The sequence below is a fragment of the Garra rufa genome, chromosome 14, assembly GCF_049309525.1.
Source record: "Garra rufa chromosome 14, GarRuf1.0, whole genome shotgun sequence".
NCBI classification, from domain to species: domain Eukaryota; kingdom Metazoa; phylum Chordata; class Actinopteri; order Cypriniformes; family Cyprinidae; genus Garra; species Garra rufa.
In genome coordinates, this window is record NC_133374.1 from 23,590,947 (window position 1) to 23,606,547 (window position 15,601).

Sequence of the window (15,601 nt, forward strand, 5' to 3'; positions counted from 1 at the left end):
AACAACATTTATTTCAGATGTCCACTTAATATTTAATATCTGACCATTTCTTTGTGACAGAAATGCTGCTGCCACTGTAATTTCTTGAATATGTGGACATCAAAACATGTAAACTCAGAGTGAGAGTTTGTGTGGAGCAGCATTTAATGTGAACGCAGTCACTCTAAGATGCATGTACGTGACCTAAACACATGTAAATAATTAAAGCGCATATATTAAACCGGCTTTATTACTAAACTAATGCTTTATTAGGATTTTTAAATGGGTTAGATATATCATGCAGCCTTAGAAAACAGTCTACAGATTCTCGTTTGCTACTTCAGGTATTTTACTGGTTACTCGACACACGCAAAATGCAATCAAGGATTTTTTCAAATCCAGTACTTGATAAATGCTTCAGTGAATGACACCTGGAAGATAATCATGACTCATAAATCAGGTTTAAAGCAGTGCCCAGGGCTACTTGTCCAGCACGGTGACCGAGCTGACTAACAGAGTGAGGTAATGTTAACCAGCCCGACTCTGGGCACAGGGACAGCAAGGCTGTCGTGAAGAGCTTAATCACTTTTTGAGACACAGGCCAGGTCAGAGTGAAGTAGGCCAAGCAGCTGCTGAGGTCTGGCGTGACTAATAAAAGACTGTGCAACAGTCATAATCTCCAGAGTCTGTTAGTCACCTGCCTGAACACCCAAAACCCGGCTGTTCACAAAAACTATCCACTGAATCACTTAAATTTTCCTTGTTAGGTAAACAACTGACATAATTTTACAAAACTGAAGTAATCTTGAGACTGACAAGCAATGAGTCGGACAAGTTATGTCACAGATGTTTATATTGCATCATAAAGACTTGATCATGCCACTAGCAGTTAGCAGAGTTATTTATTCTATGTCTTACCTTGGAGAGCCATAAAGTGTTGTGGTGGGGCTGCTGGACAGGTTCTGTTTGATACGCTGGTAGTTTCGTACCTGTGTTGGCACAGGTATCGGCGTAGTCTCACTTCTTGGTGATACCATCGGGGTCTGTCCGGTCGATGGCTGTGCTGGCCTGAGAAAGCCAGGAAATAAGATTGCAATCCAGTCAGAATGCTTTTCCAAACCCATTTATGCCATAAAACCTTTTAAAAAACTCAATATGTGATCACTAAAGTCCGAGAAGCTTCTAACTTAGATAAGTTTAGCAAAGCGGTTTCTGCTCACAGGGCATGGCTGAACCACGTGGAGGCGGAGCTATAGAGTAAACACAAAGCCCTGGCCAATCAGTAAGGAAGAGGGAGGAGAAATGGGAGGTGCTTTCAGGCAATAGCACGTGCTGGGTCCACCTACTTTCACCAGTCTCGGACTAAGGAAACAAAACAGCTTATTTTTATTCTATCAGGAACATAATGTTTTTTCACAGGTGTCATGACTGGGTCATGTATGGGGGAGTGTGCGCACACCGTGCAAAGTCTGATAAGAAGGAAAAGTAGCTAAACGTGAAAAAAAAGAGCTCCGTAATTCTGGATTATGCAATGAGTGAGGGAGGAGTGTGAGTGTGAGCTACACGTGAGCGGTTAACCAGGGTGCACGACAACTGCACACAAAGAGAGTTTCTTTGTTTGGCCCCGAGTCAGTTCAGCATGGCACAGCAAAAACAAACAGGACTTACAGTTGAGTTCAAAAGTTTACTTACATCTTGCAGAATCTGCAAAATGTTTATTATTTTACCACAATGAGAGGGATCATACAAAAAGCATGTTATTTTTTATTTAGTATTTAGTATTCACAAAAAAGACATTTACATATAGTCCACAAGAGAAAATAATAGTTGAATTTATAAAAATTACCCCGTTCAAAAGTTTACCTACACTTGATTCTTAATACTGTGCTGTTACCTGAATGTTCCACAGCTCTGTTTTTTTTTTGTTTTTTTTAGTTGTTCATGAGTCCCTTGTTTGTCCCGAAGAGTTAAACTGTCTGCTGTTCTGCCGTTAGTAGCAGAAAAATTCTTCAGGTCCCACAAATTCTTTGGTTTTACAGCATTTCTGTATATTCTGTACCCTTTCCAACAACATCTGTATGATTTTGAGATGCATCTTTTCACACTGAGGACAACTGAGGGATTCATATGCAACTATTACAGAAGGTTAAAAAGCTCACTGAAGCTCCAGATGGAAACACAATGCATCAAGAGGGGTGAAAACTTTTTAAATTTGAAGATCAGGGTAAATGTAACTTTTTTTGTCTTCTGGGAAACATGTAAGTATATTCTGTAGCTTTTGAAAGGCAGTACTAAATGAAAAATATATGATATTTAGGCAAAATAAGAAAAATGTACACATCTACATTCTGTTCAAAAGTTTTCACCCTCCAGCTCTTAATACATTGTTTTCCTTCTGGAGCATCAGTGAGCGTTTGAACCTTCTGTAATAGTTGCATGTGAGTCCCTCAGTTGTCCTCAGAGTGATAAGATGGATCTCGAAACCATACAATCATTATTGGAAAGGGTTCAAATACACAAAAATGCTGAAAAACCAAGGAATTTGTGGAACCTGAAAGATTGAAGAACAGCAAGCAGTTTAACTGTTCAGGACAAACATAGGGACTTAGGAACAACTATCACTAAACAACAACAAAAACACAGCTGTGGATCATTCAGGTAACAACACAGTATTAAGAATCAAGTTTATGTAAACTTTTGAAAAGGGTCATTTTTATAAATTCAACCGTTATTTTCTCTTGTGGACTATATGTAAATGTATTTATGTGAAATTTATTATCCAGGTCAGTACTAAATAAAAAAAATAACATGCATTTTGTATGATCCTCCTTATTTTGGTAAAATAATTAACATTTTGCAGATTCTGCAAGGTGTATATAAACTGTTGACCTCAACTGTAACTGCTAAACCTTCAACCTGTTGATCCCCATTGAAGTCCACTATGGAGAAAAATCCTGGAATGTTTTCCTCAAAAACCGTAATTTCTTCTTATAGTGAATCTTTAAAAACATTAATAATTTAATCACACTGTTTACTTTCATTTTCAGCAAATTAGTCAAGTGTGTCCAACCTTGTGGTCTTTAGTGTGTATGTGTAAAAAAGACAAAACAGACAAAGAGGAGACAGAGAAGGTGGAGCACGTCTTGCTTGAACAAGAGAGGGAAACAGAAAATCCACAGAGCAGAAGGAAGTGCACCGACTCTGACAAAAACAAAACAGTTTCACTCTGTCAGCTCTGGCAAGATTCATGTCAGATCCACTGCATAACACCCAACGGACATTTAATTCTGCATCTCTGGACAAAAATAGAGACCGTTGACAGGTCACATGCAGATGGGAAGAAATGACAGCAGAGTGTCTATTCTTAGGGCAGGAGCACAAACACTCTTTCGGTCCCACAGGACTTATTCACCAGCCATGTGATTCACCTCCCGATGAGCCACACCAGCTTTCCCCAGCAATAACACACCACCCAGACTCACATAACCGTGAATCCACCCTGGCCTTCACCTCTTTGAATAAACAGTTTGCAAATGGAAGCCACCAAAAGTATTTCCAATGACATCAACTAAGCCAACGGATCAGTGTGCTAATCCGTATTTCCATATTTCCATGATGCAAACAGACAAAAAGGATCACGCTGATTTACCCAAAGTTAATATTCCTGTCTGCATGTCAGACTTGACTGTGAACTGTGTATCTTTGGCCTAGTAAATGTCAACCTACTTGTCTAACCTTTCCACAGGTCGATGCAAGTAAACATGCATAAGCGAAAGTTTGAGTTTTTAAAGCATTGTAATGTATCTTTTGAGTGAAGCAAGCGATGTCACACTCACCCTCCACACAGAAGGAATTCACTGGACGGCCTGCGGCCCACTGCCCCCACTGGAAGGTCATCTGAAGAGAAGGGAAAGAAAGAAAGCCGTGAGAACTACATAAATACTCAGTCTCACATTCACCAACAAATCACAGCGTGTGAAAGCGTGATCAGCGCTGGAAGGCTTTCGTTGCGCTGACTCAGCTGACGCCTCTCTATACGCTAAAAAACACACACAAACAGCTCCAGCAGCTGCTCAAATATAGTGTGTGTGTGTGTGTGTGTGTGTGTGTGTGTGTGTGTGTGTGTGTGTATGTGTGTACCTGGTATTCATCACGTTGTGGGGACCAAACGTCCCCACAAGGATAGGAATACCAGTAGATTTTGACCTTGTGGGGACATTTCTTAGGTCCCCATGAGGAAACAGGCTTATAAATCATGCACAATGAGTTTTTTTGATGAAGTAAAAGTGTGCACAATCTCCTGTGAGGGCTAGGTTTAGGTGTAGGGTAGGTGTAGGGCAATAGAAAGTACGGTTTGTACAGTATAAAAACCATTACGCCTATGGAATGTCCCCTTAAAACATGTAAACCCAACACATGTGTGTGTGTGTGTGTGTGTGTGTGTGTGTGTGTGTGTGTGTGTGTGTGTGTGTGTGTGTGTGTGTGTGTGTGTGTGTGTGTGTGTGTGTGTGTGTGTGTGTGTGTGTGTGTGTGTAAAAATGGTAAACTGCAAATATTCCTTTTTTTGGTTTCCAGTAACAATATCTAAACACAACTTCTAAATGTATTATCTTACAAAACTGGGAGAATATACATTATGCATACAGAATTACATGTACTGTATTATTCAATATTTTCTTTTTTTAAATATTTTGTTACAGTTATAAAAGGCTTAAAATGAAATTATTTTCTTAAATTATAAAATTAAATTATTAGCCAATGTAGTAAGCTCGAAACCATAAAAAATAAAGATTTATCCTCTAAAATTAAAATTTCTAGTAAAAAAAAATCTAAACATATATAGAATATAAACTTAAAACCTTATAAAATTGAGAGGATATATCTTGAATTGCATATATTTTTCTATATATTTTTTTTATTTTGTTACGTTATAAAATGCTTAAAATTAAATAATTTTCATAAATTATATCTTAAATTAATAGCCAATGTAGTAAGAATCTGTAAACATATGTACAGTAGAATATAAACTTGAATCCTTACAAAATTGAGAGGATATATTTTGAATTACATGTATTTTTCAACATTTTTTCCTTTTTTTATTTATTTTTTTGTTATAAAAGACTTACAAATAAATTATTTATAATTTAAAGTATAGTCTTAAATTATTGGCCAACATAGTAAAGGAAAAAAGTTAAAAAAAAAAACATAATTAACATACTTCTAAATACATCTAAACATACTTAGAATATAAACTTAAAATCTTACAAAATTAAGAGGATATATTTTGAATTTTTCAATATTTTCTATATTAAAAAAAGAAATGTGAATGTGTGTGTATAAATATATGTGTATATATATTTATATATATATATATATATATATATATATATATATATATGTATATATAAATATTTTTTTCAAGATTGTCTATAACAATAATGATACTAAACCTTTCTTAAGACATTATACTTAATATTAAAATATTAACATTTTACAAAATTGTGCAAGAAACAGAGAATAAGTAAAATTTATGTGTTTTTTTTAAACACAGCTGGATTTTGTTTTCTTGTTTGCAGCATAAACCTCAAACTTATCTAGATGTAGAATTAAAATTCTTTTAAAACTTCTTACCCACATTTGTAAAATGGAGTATATTATTTTGCTTATAAAAACAAATAAAAAGTGTAAATCATAAAATATCTTTAGTTATATTGTCTCACATTAGTGGTCAATACAGCAAAAACATACACTGACACTTTTTTTTTCTCAAATAAGTACTATTAATAAGTATTAAGTGATTTTATAAATGTAGACATCAGCTGTGGTCTGTCTAGGCATGTGGCATGTGGCATGTGGTCAGTGACATTGTGACTCACAGGACTGCTCTCCAGAGAGATGGGGCACCAGCACAAAGTCATCAGTGTCACAGGAGGAGTTCTTGCTGCTGGTGCTGCCGCCTGACTCTTTAGACAGCTGCAGGTAGTTGGGAGGGCCAAGAGGTGGAGAGGATAACACATCCTCGGGGAGAGTCTGCATGTCTGGCAGGGACTGCGACACAGAGGTGAAGGTAAACACTGGATTACCTTTAGCTGAGTCAGTACTATGACATTTCTGAATACTATAATCATCTCACACAACCCCCAGAAATTTGCACACACCTGCGATTGTGTGACTACATTGAGAAAGTAAGGGGCTTACCGGGGGAGAGACATAACGACAGGAAGGAGAGCTGCCACACGTGCTGTCTGTGACCAAGCCAGAGCACGTGGGGACTGGCACAGGGCATGCTGGGTAAAACAAAAGCCGTTTTAGTGTCCAGCCACGTCTTACTCATCAAAACTACTCATCAATTGCTCTCTCACTTACATTTTTTAATAGTTGATGTCGGTTCCAAGAAAGGATGACTGAAAAAAGTGTCTGCAGACAGAAGAATACACAATAAGAGAACAACAAGGTGCAAATCCTCCCACAATGCACTGAAACATTAGAAATAAACTGACCGAAATCCATACGATCTTTCTGGTTCCTCTGGAGCAGCCCCAGAAGTAGATCCTCCAGTTGAGGAGACGTCTCTCTCGGAATGCTGTGAAGAAAAGCATTTGTTATTTAGTAAATATCACCCAGTGACTGGCCATGCAAGGTCAGAAAGCTCTCAGATTTCATTAAAAATATCTTGAACGAAGGTCTTGCAGGTTTAGAACGACATGAGAGTGAGTAATTACTGACCGAATTTTCATTTTTGGGTGAACTATCCCTTTAAGCCTTATGACACATAATGTAACAAAGGAAAAACTAAAATAGTCAGTGCTCTTACTTTGGCACCAAAGTCTTGTTCTTCTCATAGAACATCCTCAGGTCTTGTGGACTGTTAGCCTGGTCACATAAACACCATTTAAAAACATTAAAACTTAACATAAAAACTGCGCTTACAGAAAAAATTCATCTTCAACTTCAATGTCATGACACTCACCTGGAAAGGCGGCTTTCCCACGAGGCACTGATAAATGACAGTCCCAATGCTCCATAGGTCAGCTTTGGCATCATAGTTCTGGGACATGATCACCTCTGGCGCCTGCGGAGGGAGGTGACAGATTTTAAGAACATGATGCTGCCAGTGTCTCATGCCGCTGCTGTATTTCACAAATCTGAGACCATTAGACTAAATCGAATCTGTGGTTACTGACCATGTACATTGGGGATCCACATAATGTGGCTGCCATCATGTTGCTCTGAAGATATCTTGCAAAACCAAAGTCAGCTGTAAAACAAAGAGAGCGCCGGTGTTATTAATAGCAACGCGCTGCTGTCTGAGAGTCACGACTTATAACTTCTGCACAGACTGAGACAATGGAGACAAAGAACCGGCTGTGTGAGAGATCAGAGGGCGGAAAGTGTACGACGGTATTAAATAGACTGTTAAGTAAGAAAGATTGGGTACATATATAGTGGACTACAAACATCCTGAGGTATTTATTTCCAGTTTTAGGTTAAATTTTGTAATGTGGTTTTATACATTTTTATTTTACTGTAGATATACAGTGCCTTGCAAAAGTAGTACCCCTTCATTTCTTTCACGTTTTATGTTGCAGCCTTGTGATAAACTGCTTTTTTTTTCAATTCATTTTCTACAGTCCATACACCATTATGACAAAAGCAAAAACAGAACTTCGTAAATATATTAAAAATAATAAAAAAATAAATAAATAAGTACATTGCATAAGTATTCATACTCTTAACTCAGTACTTAGCTGAAGCAAAGTCCTTTTGGTTATGATGGACGTTTCTCCAGAAATGTTTGATTGGGTTCAAGGCCAGGCTGTGGCTGGGCCACTCAAGGACATTCACAGAGTTGTCTATAAGCCACTCTTTCTGTGTGCTCAGGGTCATTGTCCTGTTGGAAGATGAACCTTCTGCTCAGTCTGAGGTTCTGAATGCTCTGGACTGGGTTTTCATTAAGGCTATCTCTATATTTTGCTGTGTTAAGCTTTTCTTCTACTCCGACGAGTCCCTCAGTCCCTAAGACTGAAAAACAGCCCCACAGCTTATTTTCAGGTGATGAGCAGTGCTTGGTTTCCTCCAAACATGATGCTTGGAATTGAGGTTCATCAGCCAGAAAATCTTGTTTCTTACAATCTGAGGGTCCTTTAGATGCTTTGTTGCAAATTCCAGGTGTGTTTTCATGTGTTTTGACTGAGAAGAGGATTGACTCTTGCCACACTGCCATAAAGCCCAGATCGGTGGAGTGTTGCAGTGATGTTTGTCCTTCTGTAGGTTTCTCCTATCTCCACATATGATCATGGAGCTCAACTAGAGTGACCATCAGGATCTTGCTCACCACTCTAACCAAAGCCCTTCTCCATCAATTACTCAGTTTGGCCAGGAACACAGTTCTAGGAAGAGTCCTGGTTGTTTCAAACTTCTTTCATTAGGATAATGGAGACTACATGCTTCTGTGAACCTTCAATGCAGCAGAATTTTTTCTGAACTCTTCCCCAGATGCGTGGCTTGATGCAATCCTGTCTCTGAACTCTACAGGCAGTTTTTTAATTTCAGGGCTTGGTTTTTGCTCTGATATGAATTTTCAGCTGTTAGACCTTTTTAAGATAATTGTCTTTCCAAATCATACCCATTCAAATGAATTTGACATAAGTTAACTCCAATTGAACTGTAGTAACATCTACAAGCAATATGAATGCTTCTGAGCTAAATTTTAACTGTCCCAGATAAGGGTAAGAATATTTATGCAATGGAATAATTTTTTTTTATTTATTTTTTTTTTATAAATTTGCAAAGATGTTAAAACATGTTTTTTTTCTGCTTTGCCATTATTGCCATTATTATTTTGCTTTATGCCAGTAATTTAAACCAGTTTAACATAAGGCAGCAACATAACAAAATGTAAAAAAAAAAAATGAAGGGGTATGAATACTTTCGCAAGGCACTATATTATGCTGTATAGCACACAAGTTTTTGGGGAGCGTGTTACCTATCTTGATGCGTATGCCGTTGATGCTGGACTTCTTGCGGCCCGTGTAGGACAGAAGGATGTTCTGAGGTTTGAGGTCCCTGTGAATGATCCCCTTGCTGTTGAGGATGCGCATGGCCGCTGCAATCTGCTGTAGAAAGACCCTCAGTGTGTCCTCTCGCAAAGTGCCCTTGGCTGGAAGAGTAAAGACAGTGTACTGCTGAGTAACAAGGCTATAAAATCCATTAAGACATTCTATAAAACCTCATTTACCCAGATACCCTTGCAGATGGTACTGTATGACTGCTTACAGCACACAATGCTTCTAAACAGAACATTTCTTGAAAATCAATTGGCTTTATGTGTCCAGAAACCTCAGATTCGCTAGTTTTGAAGAGTCATTTCAATAGGAAATCACATGGTTGGAAATTCTGTTTGAAGGTGAAAGCAAATTCACTGTGATGACCAACGGAAAGCAGCTTGGTTTGAAAGTGACTTCTGTGTGAGCTGTGCTTCATACATCACTGGACAACTGGCTATACACAATGGAACTTTTCTGCTGAAATGGCTGAAATTTTGCTAAGGTGACCACACCTGTACACGGATAATACAGACGATTCATTATAGCCAATGAGTCATTTGTCGTCAATGAAATATTGTAGAACTAAGCATAACTAGAAATCTAGACTGACTATTGAAAAGTCCTAACCTTGTAAGATTTAATTAATGTCCATGATTTCTCACCACACCCAGCATTTTCAGTGGCCCAACATTAAACTTTTAAATTCATACAGTTATTATAACCACACAAGAAAGTCCAATAAACTGGAAAATGGCATTAATAGCTAGTTTTCAACCTATTCTGGTAGACAAAAGTTTAAAAAGTTGACAAGCAGAATTGCAAACGTTTAAGTTTACTATGCATAATAATTGCACAAAATAACAAGATACAGCACTTGTGCAAATAGGTAAATTTACAGTTCCACTCTTAACTGTTGAGCACTTTAAAGGGAGAGTAATAACAGGGGTAGGCGATACATGGGTAGACACGATCAACCGGTATAAATTTGTCAACCGGTAAAGATTTTGGACTATCGTCTCAATCACGGTTACACACTCACGTGATTTTGCTGTGCTAAGTGGTTGCGAAAACTGCATACATTTTGAAGCATTGTGGTTTAAAAACAAGTTATTTTTACCGCTTTATAGACCATGAATGGTTAAATACACACACTTGTATGTGTCAAAATGCCCGTCTTTGCAAGTATTCTTGTAAACACAGTAATTTAAGTATTAAGTAAAAGCAAACAGCTGAAAAAGTAAACACATGTGTAATATTGGATTCGGGCAGCTCTTAAAGTGATAGCAGTCTGATATTCCTGCTGTCTGTTATTCATGTTAATCAATCGATAAAAGAAAGAAAATCTCTCATTGCTCTTGACTAAATTACTTTTGTAACTTTAACAAGAAGCAATATATATTTAATTTACACTGTGAAGAATATGCAGTGTTTTTATACATTTGATTACTTTATACAATGTATGTAGTAGGGTTGTCACGATACCATAAAAATGACTTACGATACTATACCAGATGAAGTATCACGATACCGAGTAGTATCGCGATACCATGCAGTTTTCATTAATTTAAAATTCAATTCTACAAAAATGAATCAAAATTTCATTAATAAAAAGATGTAAATGAAAACAGACAAGATTTTTCTCTGAATACTTCATCAATGTGAATGAATGACTGGCTACTGTTATCCATTAAAAATCATGTAAACAAAACTCATCTGAGCACTGCACAGAAGCTTCATGGAGTGACATTTAGATGTGGTATTTATACATTTAGACTGTACTTATAATTGCATAAATAATGGTATAAGATTAACGTTACAATACAAAACTCTGAATATGATGGGAAACTTAAAACCACCAGCAGGTGGCAGCAGTGTTCATGATTGAATCACTGAGTCGTTCAAACGATTCTTTCAAAACGTCTGAATCATTCAGGAGTGAATCAAATGACTGTTTACTGAATGTGAATCAGTGATTCGCCCAAACCAACGCGGATTCGGATTCGAACACAGAAACGAAACAAAAACATCTTGCTGGTCTTGCTGAAGGAGCATTTATGCTCGCATATCTTGAAATTTCAAAGTTACCAGTTTGTATATTAAAACGTATTCATTTATAATGTTGAAAATATATATATACATTGATTGATAAGAACTAAGTGCAAAGCCACTATGTTCATGAATGGAATTGCATTCATGATCGCAAAGATGCTTCCAGAAACGAATTATTACACGTGTTCTAAAAGTGGGTAAATGAATAAAAATACGAAAACTTTCTTGTAAAATATTTTTATGTTGAATAATTGATTAAGCTGCTATTTTTAAATTACTTAAAATGGTGTGAATCTGACCCTCTCTTCTGATAAACTGCAGTGTGAACAACAACGTGCGCGTGCAACTTCTCATTTCAAACTGAGCTGAAGCGTCGGGAAACACTGAATACCATATAAAGCGTAGAGACAGCCTGTACTACACAACGCACAGCAGAAAAACATTTTAGCAATCAACTTATAACGCAATGTTTCTGCTGGCCTGCACGTAAACGTTTTAAACAGTGTTCCAGCCGTGCATACAACATATCTCACGGTACTACCGTGTTGACGATACTACCGTTTCAAAAATGCAATGGCACCGCGGGTATTTTTAAGCTTTAGTATCGAGATATACCGGTATACCGTGCAACCCTAGTATGTGGGATTTCTTATTTGTTCTACTGTAGTTTTTTTTGTAAACTTGTCTTCAGCTTGAGGTTTTTTTGTTAGTTTTTTTTTTTTTTTTAATTTAGACTAGTATTAGGTTTTTAATGATACTGACAACTAGTGACAAGAATTCTGAAATTTTCTGAAAGATTTTGCTATTATAAAGACCATATTTAAAGCAAAAATAAATATATTGTGATATATATCGATTTTGGTCATATCACCCATCCCTAAGTAATAATATCAGCATTATTTTTGGATGAACTATCCCTTTAAATAAGAATGTCCACTACACTGAGCTCATCCAAGGCCATCATGTTCTCTCGGCCCCTGATTGGTATAAATGTTAAAATCAGAGGCTGCTCAGGGGTTTTACATGGAGTGATGTTGCTCCAGGCCCCCGTTAGAGCAAAACTGGTGTAATCCACTGAGCTGTTAAGAGGATTCCCTTTACCCAATCTGCTCTGTAAACAAAGCAATTATGATCACAATAAACCTCGTACGGATCAGTGTTTGGCGTAACGGTGAGGTTGTATAACTAAGGAACGGTTGCATAATTATACAGTGGAAGAAGTGTGAGAGGCCAAGACCTGCTGTACTCTGTCATCCGTCATGGTTAAACAAAGATAACACTCCATCTGAACATAACATGGGGTAACAGTCCAGCCAACATCACACGCACTAAGTAAATGGCACCTGAGTCATCTCTATTATGCCCTCTGCGTCACACATTCAGTGAAAACATGGTTTATAGACCAATCAGATTCCTGTTCCTGTTCGTAAACACAAAAACAACAGACTTCACAGTTTATTCACAATGGGTATGTGGGCAAAGCTTTAAATATATATGATAATTGTGACAGCAGTGGCACTCTAAGAGTGTTGAAGGTAAATGTGCTTTAAGATTAAGCCCTAGAGACAAACGCTTCAACTCTGGCTCACTGAGAAAGACATAAAAACTGTTTCCGATTCTCATTTAATGTGCAAAGCAACTCAGTTATAGGTGGACTTCTTAAAAATGTGCTTTAACACCAGTGCATGTGTTTACCTCAGAAACTGCTTACCCTGTAAATAGTCTGCCAGGTCTCCTCCATTGCAGTACTTCAAGAGGAAACAAACAGAGAAAATAAAACTCAACTTTAAAATCAATACGGAACAATAGAAAAACTGTGTTATAGCTCAAGGACTGAATTTTTCAAGGGCCGCAGGAAGAGGGCAGGGTGGTGTAGTGACACACACATCAATGAATCTGATGAAGTGATGCTATATTATGGGACTGTCGGCGTGTATTGGCGGCTAGTAAATTTCCACATCATTGATGGAGAGAAATACCTCTAGGCATACTGGGTGGATAGAGATAATACACTACATTTAACATGACATAACATCTTTAAACCTCTGACTGAACAAAAGGACCTTTCATCAAAGGCTTAAAAAATCTGGACAAATTTTGCTTCTGGCAAATTTTCCTCCATAGAAGTAATCAAAGAGAGACATTTTAACTCAGCAATGCAAACTGTTCAAGATCCGGAAATGTAATAAGAACATCATTATAATAGTCCATGTGACATTAGTGGTTCAACCGTAATGTTATAAAGCTATGAGAATACTTTCTGTGCACAAAGAAAACAAAAATAGTATTCTTGCAGCTTCCTAACATTATGGTTGAACCACTGATGTCACACTGACTATTTTAATGATGTCCTTACTGCATTTCTGGGCCTTGAATGTGTCAGTTGCATTGCTGTCTGTTAGAAAGCTCTGAAATTTCATCATGAACAAAGATCTAACGGGTTGGGAATGATATGAGGGTGAGTATTTATAACAGAATTTTCATTTTTGGGTGAACTATCCCTTTAACGTTACATACAGTTCATTCATTCCTTGGGAATTGAACCCATGGCCTTGCTAGCACCATGCTTACTGTTTAATTTACAGGAACTTGGACACATGAGCATGCACAAAGAGCATATTGCATCAGTGTGTACTAAGTGTGACTGGCTCTGGTGTTGAGGACTTTGAGTGTTTCAGAAGCAGACCTGTTTGCGCCAAACTCTAGTTTCAAACAACCTCTCAGGTCACATAGACAGGTGCCAATAAACAATACTCAGAAAGCCAGCCGTTTACATTATCAGAAGGTACATAAATCAGAAGTGTTGGACTGATACTACATACTAAAGATAGTTGTATAGCTCTTGAAATTGTTTCTGAGAGGTGCTTTCCCTGAATGGGTATTTTTAGTTTGGCCTCTTCATGTGTTTGTTTCTCCTTCAGAGACTGCAGTGTTGGGCAATACTAGAAAGCATGGCCATGAAACGTTAGGTGCGCAATGGCCTCATGACAAAAACAAGAGCGTGAGAAAAGTGAGATAGAAGGGCGAATACATGCTTTATACTCACTTCCATAACCAGGAATACAGAACTTGGCGTTTCCTAAAAGAAAAAGAAAAAGACACACCATTTTTACTTTGATACGGCACATAACAGCAAACATCCTTTAACAGCACTGATTTGTTTTCACACAGGTTCATATCCTCCAGCAAGTTGGTGGTTGTGAAAATCCAGGCACGTGCGTAAATGAAGACGACTCACGTTTCAAATCCTGGCATGCAAACCTCATGTTGTTGAAACCGTTTAGACACACAAGCCTCGTAACAGCTATTAGGGTTGCTGTGTCAATACTTAAGGAACTAGATGTTGAATGCTAGCCAAATAAAAACATGAGGCCCTTGGTTTTTTCTAGGAAGTTGGCTGTTAGAGTAAACAAGGCAAGCCACCAATCTGCAGAGCTTTCTCCACCATCTCAGCTGGAAGTTTTATGATTCATGGTAACTTTCAGTGGACTGATGTTGGCAGCCCATTAATGCAGTTGTGATGGACTGGTCCATTAACAAGGAAAGAGCGGCCATTTTATGTGCTGCTCATAAGTGGTTGCCTGTGGAGAGTGTGTGTGGGAAGAGTTGGTCATAGCGGTCAACACTCCATTTGCCCACATTACCTCTTGTTTCTCCTCACTATATCTCATTACCTCCGTCCCCCATTCGAGATGAATGAATGTTTAGAAATCTCTACTACTCGTCTGAACGTTGTAAAAATGACAGGATCCTCAAAGTCAAAATGAAAAAAAAAATTGATTGTTTATTCAGTAATGCACATTTCTTGTGAACTATTCATTGATGCAGGTTGGGGGTGTGCTGTATATTAGTACCATGTCGATTATTTTGCAAATTTTGCATTTTTACAATTATGTTACCTTTGCTGCCAAGACTTATTTGGGCTGGGTAAAAAAATATAGATTTTTATTTTTAGATTTAATTTTATTTAGATTCTCATTTTTATGAAACAATATTGATTCTTAAATCCCAAGAATCGATCAGTCTAGCCTGTTGTCAGTTAATGAACGTTACATTGTAGCGCACCTCCCATCCAACAAATCGCAATAGGCTTTGTGCTTTATTGCTTTTGATATGAAACAAAGTCTTGGATTTCAAATTCTGTCCATTTTATTACAGTACATAACGTCACATTTACCTCAGAAAAAACTACAGAGGAGTGTTTTAAATATATGCACCATATAACATTTTCTTTATAATGTTTACTGTTCTTCAATGTTTAATTTGTTTGAATAAATCCCTGAAGTTTTAATCCCTGAAGTTTTAAATTGAATCGATTTGGAATTCAAATTGAATCACAAGCTTGAGAATCAGAATCAAATTGAATTGTGAAATATGTGTCAAAAACCCAGCCCTAAGACTAATTTAAAGCTATATTTTAATAACTGGGATACACTGAAATTTCGCAAATTGAAAATATTCGGCCAAAACAGTAGAAACGAAATTAAAAAAAAGTCTAAATAGTTTTGAAGAACCAAAATTACTGC

General features: G+C 37.3%; 1 protein-coding gene across 4 annotated transcripts in view; it reads right to left on the minus strand.

Annotated features, from left to right (window-relative positions):
• ulk2 (unc-51 like autophagy activating kinase 2) overlaps positions 1-15,601 on the minus strand; it is a 45,808-nt gene that overhangs the window by 10,451 nt on the left and 19,756 nt on the right. For all 4 annotated transcript variants that reach the window (XM_073817564.1, XM_073817565.1, XM_073817563.1 and 1 more), the window contains exons 4-15: positions 14,122-14,154; positions 12,787-12,823; positions 8,966-9,139; positions 7,164-7,237; positions 6,950-7,051; positions 6,794-6,852; positions 6,480-6,562; positions 6,346-6,396; positions 6,178-6,266; positions 5,856-6,027; positions 3,816-3,876; positions 898-1,047 (exon numbers count right to left, since the gene is read on the minus strand). In XM_073817564.1, the coding sequence (XP_073673665.1) occupies positions 898-1,047; positions 3,816-3,876; positions 5,856-6,027; positions 6,178-6,266; positions 6,346-6,396; positions 6,480-6,562; positions 6,794-6,852; positions 6,950-7,051; positions 7,164-7,237; positions 8,966-9,139; positions 12,787-12,823; positions 14,122-14,154 (1,085 nt within the window). The remainder of the gene's footprint in view (positions 1-897; positions 1,048-3,815; positions 3,877-5,855; positions 6,028-6,177; positions 6,267-6,345; positions 6,397-6,479; positions 6,563-6,793; positions 6,853-6,949; positions 7,052-7,163; positions 7,238-8,965; positions 9,140-12,786; positions 12,824-14,121; positions 14,155-15,601) is intronic.